Raw genomic sequence first — 12126 nt, 5'->3', positions numbered from 1 at the left:
CCCCCCCAGATATTGTTATTATTTGAGGTCGCAGCATGTAGCAATAAGAAGCCGTACTCACCCCTCTCTACTCGCCAGGGGCATTGCTTGCTGCTTTTCGCAGCACTCAGCAACTCCGGAGCTGCTTGTACAGAGATGAAAAAATAAGGGACGTCCCTTGTAATAAGGGAGTGCTGGCAGCCCTGCTTCTGAGTCCCTTGCCACAGGGACCCCCAAAGCCTGCCAGGATGGGATGTGTGCCCTCACCCCAGGGCTGGGCACTGCTGTTGGGGATGTACGCAGCCCTTGAGCACCAGCGGGCACACACTCACTGTCTCAGCCCTTCAGCCCTTCTTGCCAGGCCAAACCTCTGCCCCCTACAACACCCCTCACAGGCTTCCCCCCCAACTAGCCTCATACACAGCCTGTATGACCCCCCCACACACACAAACACGCGCCCCCCCGCTGCGTGTACACACACACACACACACACCCAGCCACCTGCCAGCAGTCACTCAGCTGTGGCTTGTGGCTGGGTCTGTCAGTCCTGCCTGAGCCAAAGGGCCAACCCCAGGGTTGGCTCCTGTGCGGGGACAGGGGTGGGTCATAAGCACAGTGTAGGCAGCGAGCTCAGTCCATATGGGACAGCCCAGCTAGCCAGCCCAGCGACATCCCCACTCCTGGAACCTGGGCAGGGACTCCTGGGGTCTTTCCCCAGGCGGTGGGAGGGGGGCTAGAGCCAGGATAAGGGGGGACCCCCTGAGGCCTGCAGGGCTCTGTTACTCCACTGGGAGAGGAGTGCGGTTTTGGGGGGTGGGGGAGCTGTTAGCCAGGATTCCTAGGTCCGATCCGCTTTGCTGATATGTTTCCCCTCTGTAATGAGATCAGCAAAATTCTCTCCTGGGGCAGTTGTAGGGCTGCAAAGCTCTTTGAAGCGCTAGAGAATAATCAGCAGCTGCTGTTTTCTGGGCCATTTATCCAACATTTTTCATCAGGGAAATTCCTGTCTTAGATCAAATTTGTCACTATGCTGCCAGGGAGAGAATGTGAGGGAGAACGAGAACCTTGCACTGGCAAAGAGCCACCTCCCCCAGGCTTTGATCTGCTGGGAACGCGCTCCATCACAGCCGTGTAGATAGGGATCCCTCGCCTGGCGCTGCGCTGCAGCTGCCTCTGGCGTGGGGCACCGCGGCTGTTTATACAGGGATTCCCTCGCCTGGCAGTGAGCAGCAGCTGCCTCTGGGGCGGCGTGCTGGGGCTGTTTATACAGATTTCCTCCCCCACCCCGACTGGCACTGAGACCTGACCCATCAGCATTTTGGGGTTTGGTGTGGGGCGGGAGGGGGGCAGTGGTAGGAGCCCAGCTCCCAGGCTGGGAGCTGTTATGTAACAGCCAGTGCTCACTACTCTCCCTACTTGCTCCAGCACATTAGCCATGAGCTGCAGTGCTGATGGATTTAATCTGCTTAGGTGAGTTGCCACCTGACCCCCCCCCCCCCCAGCTGTCCCCATCTCCAGCCACAGGACCCCAGCTGCCGGCCCTGGGGCTGCCGTCAGCTCCCCCCCCCCACACCCCTGCAATGCCCGTGAATTTGTCCTCGATTCGCTCCATTTCCTCATTAAACAAAGCAGGATAGTTAATGTGTGTGCACCTAGACTAGGCGTTGGGGGGGAGGGGGGGGGGGGAAGAGCGGGCAAGCATGTGTGTTTGTGTTCTACCCTCCAGGGGGTGGCAGAGCCAATCCAACCCCAGCGCAGGGAAAACAGACTAGTGTGGGGGTGCAGGGAATGGCCTACAGGGCATGTCCTCTCTCGGGGGGAGGGTGCTGGCGTTTGGGCACACTGGCACAGGTGTGGGTGATGGTGCTTGTGCAAGGTGTGTCAGGGTTAGAGCTGGGAAGGCTGGCAGCCAGGCCTGTGGGGGTCTGGTCCCAACTGGTCGGGGTGTGTGGGTCTAGTGGTTAGAATGGTGGGAGGTGGGGGCTGGGTGTCAGGACTGCTGGGTTTTTAGCCTTGCTGCGGGAGGGGCCATGGCGCTAGTGGGAAGAGCTGAGAGTCAGAACAGTGGGGTTCCAGTCCCAGCTCACTGGGGGGGGGGGGGGAGGAGAGTTCACACCTCATTCACCCCTCCCACCTCCAACCAAAGATCTCTGCTTAATTGGAAGAGCCAGCAACCACCAGAGCTGTCAGACGCAGGGAGCGTGGTGGGTGGGGGCATTGGTAGGAGCTTGGGGGTCGGGAGGCAGGAAACAGTTTTGGGGGACGGGGTAGAGCTTATCTGTCTTTCTTGCCCCCACCCATCCATGCTGACTGAGGTGCTGGATTCACAGTGAAGGGAAATGATGGTGGGAGGAGACCCAGGAGCCTCCCCCCACCTGCTGAGGTCAACATTGCAGGATGAATTGCTCTTGGGGGGAGTGGTTGCAAGGTGGTGATAAGCAATTAACTAACAGAACCGGAGGGGGAGCCCAGGGCTGGGCTAGCAGGGGGTTGTGGGTCAGGATTGAGGGGCACTGGCAGAGCTGGGGTGGGAACCTACAGCTGCTCTGGGCATATGGAGGGGGGTCCCTGGCTCATAACTGGGCATAGGTGCTGGAACTGGGGTGCTCCTGCACCCCCCTGTCTTAAAGTGGTTTCCATCATATCCGGGGTTTACAGTTTGGTTCAGTGGCTCTCAGCACCCCCACACTGTACACGTGGTTCCAGCACCCCTATAACTGAGGGCATCTGCTGAGGAAAGTTTGTGGGGATTCAATAGCATCTGCTTCCATTTGCTTCCCTGAGCAAAGGGCCCTGTGTGCTCGCACTGACACCTGGTGGCAAGAGGCAGAATGACAATGTCAGCAGCATTGAAGGCAGGATAAGCCAGAGCTCCTGGTCTGTTCCCCTCCTCACCCTAGCATCCCTGTGCGGCAGCAGGCCTGGGCTATAGTCGAGGCGAGGGTTAAAGTTCTGAGCAAAGGGGCACAGACCCAGCAGCAAATACAACTTCTGCAGCTCCAGCTGGGCGCTTGAGCCCTGCCTCTGATTGGCTGCTTGCCCCACCTTCTATGGTATAAGCAGTCAATCAGAGCTGCTGCAGCGCTCTTCCCCCAGGAGGTGGGGTGGGGGTAAAGTTAATAGGGGGTGAAAGGAGGGGCAGTTTGATGGGGCAGGCAGCTATGAAGTCACTTTAATAGCTGTGGAAAATTACAGCTGAAATCCTTCCTCCCCCACCCCTCTTTTTTCAGACTACTTTAAGCGCTGTAGGGAGCAGGGCCTGCACTTGTCCCCACATGGTTCAAAGCTCCCTGCAGCCAAACACTCAACCCTGAGCTGTAAAGATACCAAACCCTAATGAACCTCCCACCTCCATCACTCCAGGGCACAATAATGGAACGACTGACACAACAGAACTGAATAAATAAAGAAGTGTGGTATAATTAAAGCCAATCAACACAGGTTTATGGAAAACAGAGCCTGTCAAACTAACTTGGTATATTTTTTGGTGAGAGTCAAAGATGAGTGTTGATGTTGAACATTTACACTTCTGTAATACATTTGCCATGGTACCCCAGACTGTCTTAAGAAACCACATCAATACTAAATCACCACGGCACACGTTATTAACTGGATTAAAAACTGGCTTACTGAGCCATCTCACATTTTACTTGGAAACAGGGAATCATCACTGGGTGCATATGTTTCTACTGGGGTCCCACAGTGCTTGGTCCTATCCTGTTTAATATTTTTAGCAATGACATGGAAGAAAACATAAAATAATTGCTGATAAAGTTTGCAGATGACCCAAAGATGGGAGCAGTAGTGAATAATGAAGAGGACAGGTCACTGATACAGAATGAGCTGGTAAGCTGGGTGCAAACAACCAATATGTGATTTAATATGGCAAAATGTAAAGTTACACATCTAGGAACAAAGAATGTAGGTTACACTTACAGGATGGGGGACTCTATCCTGGGAGGCAGTGACTCTGAAAGGGGCTTGGAGGTCATGGTGGATAATCAGCTGAATGTGAGCTCCCAACGTGAATCTGTGGCCAAAAGGGCTAATGCAATCTTGGGATGTATAAATAGGGGAAGCTTGAGTAGAAGGGAGGTTCTGTTACTTCCGTAGGTGGCACTGGCGCAGCTGCTGGAATCCTGCATCCAGTTCTGGTGGCCATAATGCAAGAGGGATGCTGATAAATTGGAGGGCTCAGAGAAGAGTCACGAGAATGATTAAAGGCTTAGAGAACATGCCTCAGAGTGAGACTCCAGGGGCCTGATCTATTTAGCTTAACAAAGAGAAAGCTAAGGGATTACTTGGTCGCACGCTAGAAGTGCCTGCTGGGGAACAGTTCTTGGATAACAGAGAGCTCATCAATCTAGCAGACAAAGGTCTAACACGATCTAATGGCTGGAAGTTGAAATTAGACGTCAGACTGGAAATAAGGCACAAGTTTTTAACAATTTAATAATTAACTATGGAACAACTTCCTAAGGATTGGTGGATTCTCCGTCAATTGCAATTTTTAAATCAAAACTGGATTTGTTCCAAAGTATCTGCTCTAGTTCAAAGAGGAATTAATTCAGGGCCTTCCCATGGCCTGTGTCATACAGGAGGTCAGACTAGATGATCCCAACAATCCCTGGTGTACTCAGTCCTGCTCAGAGCAGCAGGCTGGTCTAGGTCTCTCTTCCAGCCCTACCTATCTATGATTCTGTGATATATAATCTATGGTTCTATGAATGGGACAGAAATTGCAGTGGCAACAGGTTGGGATTGAGGGGCACTGTACTAGTGCTGTGTGTAGCGGGCTCCACAATGCCTGCAAGGGTAGAATGCTCCCCTACTGAGTCCCCACCCTGCTTCCTGCCCCACAGCCCGCCTAGTACCATGCCTGGGCACTGGGGCCAGGGCTGCAAGGGCAAAGTGCCCCCCAGTGGGCCACTGCCCCACTCCCTGCTGCACAGCTCCCCCCAGCACCATGGCCCAGCACTGACACACAGACTGCTGGTTAGTCAGGACTCTTTATTCCCTCTCCCCCAGTGTTGGGTTTTGATGGAGTTCTCCGGAAAAACACTGATATGCTGGAAACACTGTTTTTTTGGGGTACTTTCCATCCCAAGGGACTGGGGGACCAGATACTCACCAGCAGATGGGAGGTGGAGGGGTAGGGCCCTGCACCTGAGGTGATGTGGCTGGGCAAGTCCCAGAGGGCAGGTTAGTGTTATCATCCCTCCTTCAAAGTGAGGGTGAAACTGAGGCATAGGCAGGAGAAGGGACACATCTCAGGTCACCCAGCCAGTTGGGGATAGAACCCAGGAGTCCTGGCTGCCAGCCCCCACATGGGGGTCTGAGGTGTCCATGCTTCAGGTTGTGTATAGTCCCCGGCAGCTGTGCATTGGAGGATGTGTGTCCTGGGTGCCTGTATGTCTGGGGGCATCCCAGGAGTCCATGTGTCTGGGATGGACTGTCCCCCAGGGCTCCACACTGCCCCATCTCAGCGGACCAGGTGGAAGGTGAGCCAGTAGACGATGAGTGGCTGGCAGGCAGCAGCCCCCAGGGTGACATAGGTCTGACCACGCCCACCGCCCCTGGGATGCCCCATCCCATCTGGCACCAGGGACGGGTGCAACTTCATTCGCAGGGAGCGTGCCTGGGGAAAGACAACATTAGATATAGGGGGGAGCCTGGCCCGGTAACCCACCTGCCCTCTCTCCCCCTGCCACCACCTCACCTGTGGGGAGACAGCGTTAGACATGGGGGATGAACTGGTAATTACCCAGCCCCACTCCTCTTCTCATGCAGCCCCATGCTCAGGCCCCCACCTCTGCACTGCCCCCATAGAGTGAGTTGAACATTGCAGCTACTGAGGCTGAGGGAGCCATTACCAAGTCCCATGATGCCTTATGTTCAAAGGCTACTGCCCCTGCCACTGGGATTGGCAGATACCACCATGTGGGGACAGGGCATTGGAAACTACTCCATGGGATGGCCTCAAATGGCCCAGGGACCACATGGCCTCGCTCACTTCTGGGGCTCTTCCCCTATCTTCACTCCCAAGCACCTCCAACCTGTGGGTTACAGGGGCTATAGCTGCTGTAGAGAAGCAACCCCCTTCCTGGGTGCCTAGCCCCAGGGATTTATGGGGGCTCTACGTGTCTATATAGGGGCTGTCCCTAGAGATTACAGAGGCTGTAGGTGTCCATATTGGGCCCTGCACTCACCAGGAAGTACATGAGGGCACAGGATGTCCAGGCAAGGGCCACGTAGTACCCATCACTGCCAAAGAGCAGTCCCCCCAGCACAGCCAGGATCATCCTGCAGGAGACAGAAATTAAGGGAGGGCAGGGCCAGGCAGTGAGAGGGGGCTCCTCACATCTCCCCTCCCTGCACGGATGCACCAGCCCCCCTCCTCCAGCATCATGCCATCCAGCCTGCTCACTCATCCTGGAGGGACCCCTCAGACTCACCCTCGGTATCACCCCACCCAGTCCCCCCGTCCCAGCTGGACACTTCAGACCCACTCTCAGCTTCACCCCATCCAGCCATCCCAACCCTGGCAGAACCCCCAACCCCACCCCAGCATCACCCGGTCCAGCCCCCAATTCCAGCAGGACCCCGAGGCCCACCCCACTGGTGCATCATGGGAGATATAGTCTGTGCAAGGGACACTGGCACACAGTGGAGAATGGGGGCTTGAGGCTCCCGGACTATAACTCCCATGATGCCCTACAGCAGCTTTTCCCGAAATTTTTTTGAGCAAAACTGAAATATTATCAGAATTTAAATTTTTGCCAAAAAACTGAAATTTTCCATTAAAAATGTAGACAACAATAATTAATTTTTTGTTTTCATTAAATTATTTTCATTTCAGCCTAGTTTTCTGTAACCCCTGGCCCACTTTTGTAGCCTCGAACCCCCCTCCCCGGCAGCTGCCTGGCGCTGCTGCCCGCCCAGCTGGCTTGCGGCAGCAGGGCTGTCCTGCATGCAGACTCACCCCACGTATTTGTACCCACTGTAGGCGAGCAGGTCGAAGGGCGTGAGGTCGCTCTGCACTGTCACTAGGTACAGACTCAGGAGCAGGGCGAGGACTTCAATAACGACCCACACAAAGGCAGTGCTGGCACACATGCCCAGCACCTCCGGGGAGAACCTGCCAGGGAACCATGACAGCAAATCAGCCTTCACTTCTGCCACTGGGGTGGGGTGCAGGTGCTATTTATACAGGGATCCCTTGCCTGGCGTTGAGACGCAGCCACCTCTGGGGTCACATAGCAAAGCTACACCCGAGTTCGAGAGAGGAAGTGGGGGAGAATCCTGCAACTGACAGAAACTATAGCAGAGATTTAGAGACAGGCAGAGTCACCCAATCTGGAACTTGGCTAGGAGGACACCTGGGTTCATACTTCAGCTTTTGAGGAAAACACCAGGGGGATCCTCCACACCCGGGAATCATTGGAAAAAAGGACCCACCGCGCTGGGGTCAGCGTTGCCTGAGAGGGGAGAGCGCCTCTGACAAAGCCTGTGGGGGAAAGGTGGGCTGAGAGTTTTGGTGGCTCCAGGGAAGCAGGACTCACCTTTGCTGCAGGCCCAGGGCTATGCCGGCCAACAGGATGTAAGTGATAAAGGCCATGCCTGAAATAGACACACAGATGAAGCGTGAGCTAGAGCTTCCACTGAGGGGGAGGGGGAGACGCAACCCATAGACAGGACAGGAAATGTGAGGGAAGGGGATCAGCCTCCCAGGGGACAGTGCTAGCGATGTCCGTCTGCCTAATTGACTGGGCAGTCTGTCCATTGACCCTCCCTCCCCCAGTTCATCCCCATTCACACACCCGCATCCATTCATCCCCATACACACCACCCCCTCTCTCTCTCTCTCTGTCTGACACCTACCAACTGCTCTCTCTTGCACTAGATATAGACAGAAACAGGGGGTCTCTTAGACCCTAGCTACCAGTCCTAGAAGGGTCATCAGGCCCTGGCCCCTGGGGCTGAGGATGGGTGGGTGAGTGAGTGGCCTGAGAGTGGAGGGCATCAGACCTGACTAACCTGAGTTAGGAGGAGAGGCCCCTCCCCCATCACTATTTGCTTGATCATACTCACTGGGGATGTACAGGTCCGGCGCATTGATGTCCTGCCGGGGCGTCAGGGGTGTGTCCCTGCTATACCGAACCTCCCAGTTCTAAAGAGAAGGGAGAGTGATTGGATATTGCCTCTAAGCCTTGCAGATCCTTATCCATTAAACAGGGGAAACTGAGGCACAGACATCATTATCATCATGCAATTGAACCAATGGCAGAACCCGGACTAGAACCCAAGCATCCCGGTTCCCAGGGAGAGAACCCAGGAGTCATGATTCTCAACCCCACGGCCAGTTCTGAGACCCCATAACTTGTGCATCAGGATGTGCGGCAAGGGCATCCTGTACCTGGTGTGCATACGGGAAGAGCAGCAGCGCCAGCTTCTTGGTCACGTAGGCAGTGTCCACGGCGAAAAAATATTTGAGCTTGTTCACTGACATGAATCTGTGGATCTGTGCAGGGAGAGACGGGTTATGGCATTGGAAAGGGGACTTGTTACTGTGCCAGGAAGAGCAGGGGGTCGTGCTATAGGGCATAACGGGGGACTAATCATACCGGGTGGGGCAGGGGTGGCTACCACACCAGGCTGCACTGGGGATTACTGCACTGGGCAAAATGGGATGTGTGTGACAGGGGCTTACTGTGCTTGGGGCATCCTGGAAGGACAAAGCCCACCACTAGTCAATTAACGACACCTCCCCATTCTCCTGCAGGGGCCAGATCCAATTTATAGAGAAGAAACTGAGGCAAAGAGACAGGAAGGGAACCCCGGAGTCCTGGCTCCCAGCCCATCCTTGCTCTAATCCACTAGACCCCACTCCCCTACCACAGCCAGGTATAGAACCCAGGAGTCCTGGCCCCTAAAGTCCACTCCCCTCCCAGAGCTGGGAAAAGAACGCAGGAGTCCTGACTCTCAGACCCCCCACTTTAACAAACAGACTGTGCTCCCTTTAGTGAAAGGGCCATGGAGACTCTGCCCTGCAGAGGGGGTACTGCCAGAGTAGGGGAGGACTCTCCCCACCTTGGGGGCGCAAGGTATGCAGATTCCAGGGGCTGCAGAGCATTCCGCACCCCCAATCACCCCCCCCCCCACCATTCTAGCCCTGAGCTGTGCAGGGGTCTGGGTCCTGTCCCTCCCATACCTCCTTGTGGACAATGTCCTTGCTCTGGCTGGCGATGGAGGAGCCATAGGCCACGGCCACGTTAGCCATTGGATCAGCCAGAAGGGTGTTGAAGCCCATGTCGATTCCTGAGGCAGGGGTGCCTTGTACATGTTGGAAACCAGCACTGGTGTCATCGAAGAGCTGGTGGGGGTCCGGGGCAGGAGGGACCAGGGGGCCCCGGCCTCGGTGTTTGGAGCCTGCAATACATATAAAATCAACGTTGATCAAATGTGCAGACAACATGCAGATTGGTAAATAGTGACTGGGCCAGGGCTGTCATACAAAGTGAACTGAATCGATTGGGGAGCCGGACCCATTCAGACACACTATATTTTAACACAGCCAAACGTGTCCACCCATCTAAGAACAAGGGGGTCAGGCCGTGCAGACAGAGCTGAGACTGTCTCCTGGAGAGCAGTGACTCTGGACAGGATCCAAGGGTCAAAGTGAACAAGCAACTGACCATGAGCTCCCAGTGCCATGTTGTGGCAATAAAGAATAAGGTGACCCTTGGAGTCACCCAATCTGTAACCAGAGTAGGTGTAAATAGGCGCATACAGCACTGGGCAGACCCTTACTGCAACAGGGCATCTGGTTCTGGGGCCACAGGTTGAAAAACTGAAGAGGGTGCAGAAAGGAGCCGTCAAAGTGACTTGGGGGCTGAAGAATAAAGTCTCTCGCTCTAAGCCTTTAAGAGCTCCAGATGTTCAGCTTATCGAAGAGACGATCAAGACTTATTCATGATGTCTAAGTAGCTTCGTGGGGAGGGGAGAATGGGATGCAACTGGGCCACGCTGGTCTTTTCTTCCTGACTTGGCCGGGGTGGTGGTGGTGCAATTCTACTGTACACCTGTAACTCATGCCACATCACAGCAGGCCTGGCCCTTGGCATCGCCCCTCCCCACACAGGGCCTGGCCCTGGGCACCCCCCACCCCAGCTCATGCAGGGCCCTCAAACCCCCGACAGCTGCCAGCCAATCCCAGCACCGGGGAGACCCCCGAGCCGGCTGGGGGGCCTCGCCCGCTGGGCCCAGCCCCCACAGCTGCCCACGTGCTGGGCCAGGGGAGCCAGGAGCTGCGGGAACCCGACACCCAGAGCCTGGGGGCGGCTGGAGGCCTCGGCGCAGACACCAGCCTGGCCGGGGTCTCCCGAGGCAGCAGCGGCTGGGCGCGGAGACCTGGGGCGAACGGGTCCCGGCAGCTCCCCCCCCCCGCCACTGGCCCGGCCCTCAGGCGAGGGTGAGCCCCGCACTCACCTTGCCCCCCGTAGCCCTGGTGATAGGCCATGGCGGGCTCAGCGCGCGGCCGGCCCCCGCGTGGCTTTGTGGGTATGAATAACAATGAGCTGCGGGCCCCCCCCGGGCGCTTTCACGGGCCCTTCGTTCGCTGCGGGCACCCTGTACCGGACCCTTAGACCCGGCAGCAGCCACGTCCCCGGCCACACGCTCCCCAGTTCCGATTGGCCGCCGGACCACGTGGATTGGACAAACGGTCATGCTGATTGGGTCAGGAGATATCAATCCAGACCCAGTTATTCCAATTAGAAGTCAGAGGGCAGGATGTGTGGCACCAGGGAGCGGCGCATGCGTATTTACTGCAGCTGAAGCTCTAAGTGCCAGGAGTGTGGGGGCGGGGGCGAGCAGTTGCGAAGGGGCAAGTGGCGCGGGCGAGGGAGTAGCTCAGCCAGGGTTCTATATACTAGATCCATGCTTTGTACAGCCGTTAATGGCAGGGTGGCCCGGGGGAGGGGGGGCAAGTGGGGCAATTTGCTCCCACGAGAATATAGTATTCTATAGTATTGCAACTTTTTTTTAATGGGAGGGGCCCCCGAATTTGCTTTGCCCCAGGCCCCCTGAATCCTCTGGGTGACCCTGGTTAGTGGCTACTGACAACCAGTGCCCCCCCGCACTGCACATACAGTCATCGATGCCAAGGCCAGAAGGGACCATTGTGATCATTTAGTCTGCCCTCCTGCATGTGGCAGGCCACAGGACTGTCCTGAATTAATTCCTGTTTGAACTAGAGCAGCTATTTGAGAAAAAACCCATCTATTCTTGATTTAAAAGTTGTCTGATGAAGACTCCACCATGAGCCTTGGGAAGTTGCTCCAATGATTAATTACCCCTGCTGGTTACAAAAATATGCCTTCTTTCCAGTCTGGCTCTGTGTAGGTTCAGTTTCCAGCCATTGGATGTCAGATCTCTGTCTGCTGGATTGAAAAGCTTGTTGTTAAATTTCCGTTCCCCATGTAAGTACATATAGACTGTGATCAAGCTGCCTCTTAGCCTGCTCTTTGTTAAGGTAAGCAGATTCAGTTTCTGAAGTCTCATATAAGGCACATTTTCCAATTCTTTAATCATTCTTGTGGCTCTTCCCTGACCCCTCTCCAATTTATCAACATGATTCTTCTTGAATTGTGAACACCACAACTGGACACAGGATTCCAGCTGTGGTCGCACCTCTGCCACATACAGAGGCAACAGAACCTCTCTTCTACCTGAGATTCCCTTGTTTGTGCATCAAAGGATTGCATCACACTGGGAGCTTACGTTCAGCTGCTTATCCACTATGACCACCAAGGCTTTTTTCAGAGTTAACAGCTACCTCCTCCTACCCCCGAGACTGCTATACATCCCGCAGCTCTGTCAGGTGCATCTGCACAGCCAGGAAAATACCAGGCATATGAGTGCACGCCTCCCCTACACAATACCCTGGGGAAGGTGCACTCAGCTACTGGCCAGTAGCAATTGGTGTGAGGACCCTGATGTAATTGTGGGGTCCCAGCCAGGGGAATTGGAACAATAAATACACAGAGAAGCGGAGGAGCCTGAGGCAGCCACCAATGGAGTTTTTGCTGGCCACAGATGTGGGGGATGGGGAGAGTTCATATCTGAATAACAATCTAGCACATTTTT

General features: G+C 55.2%; 1 protein-coding gene across 2 annotated transcripts; it reads right to left on the bottom strand.

Moving 5' to 3' along the window:
- Nucleotides 1-3835: 3835 nt before the first annotated feature.
- On the bottom strand, nucleotides 3836-10688 carry YIF1A (Yip1 interacting factor homolog A, membrane trafficking protein). Of its 2 annotated transcripts, XM_005305440.4 has the most exons (8): nucleotides 10468-10688; nucleotides 9191-9408; nucleotides 8396-8500; nucleotides 8071-8149; nucleotides 7542-7599; nucleotides 6962-7117; nucleotides 6189-6282; nucleotides 3836-5617 (listed from the first exon to the last, which is right to left on the bottom strand). In XM_005305440.4, the coding sequence occupies exons 1-8, from the start codon at nucleotides 10496-10498 to the stop codon at nucleotides 5462-5464; spliced, it is 897 nt and encodes a 298-aa protein (XP_005305497.1). In that variant the 5' UTR covers nucleotides 10499-10688; the 3' UTR covers nucleotides 3836-5461. The 2 variants fall into 2 exon arrangements, with proteins under 2 accessions (XP_005305497.1, XP_042705709.1); XM_042849775.2 differs by lacking the exon at nucleotides 10468-10688 and having other exon boundaries at nucleotides 9191-9469.
- Between the last annotated feature and the right edge of the window lie 1438 nt (nucleotides 10689-12126).

The sequence above is a fragment of the Chrysemys picta genome, chromosome 7 (genome assembly GCF_011386835.1).
Source record: "Chrysemys picta bellii isolate R12L10 chromosome 7, ASM1138683v2, whole genome shotgun sequence".
In the NCBI taxonomy this organism is placed as follows: domain Eukaryota; kingdom Metazoa; phylum Chordata; order Testudines; family Emydidae; genus Chrysemys; species Chrysemys picta.
This window is presented reverse-complemented; position numbering and strand designations above follow the sequence as displayed.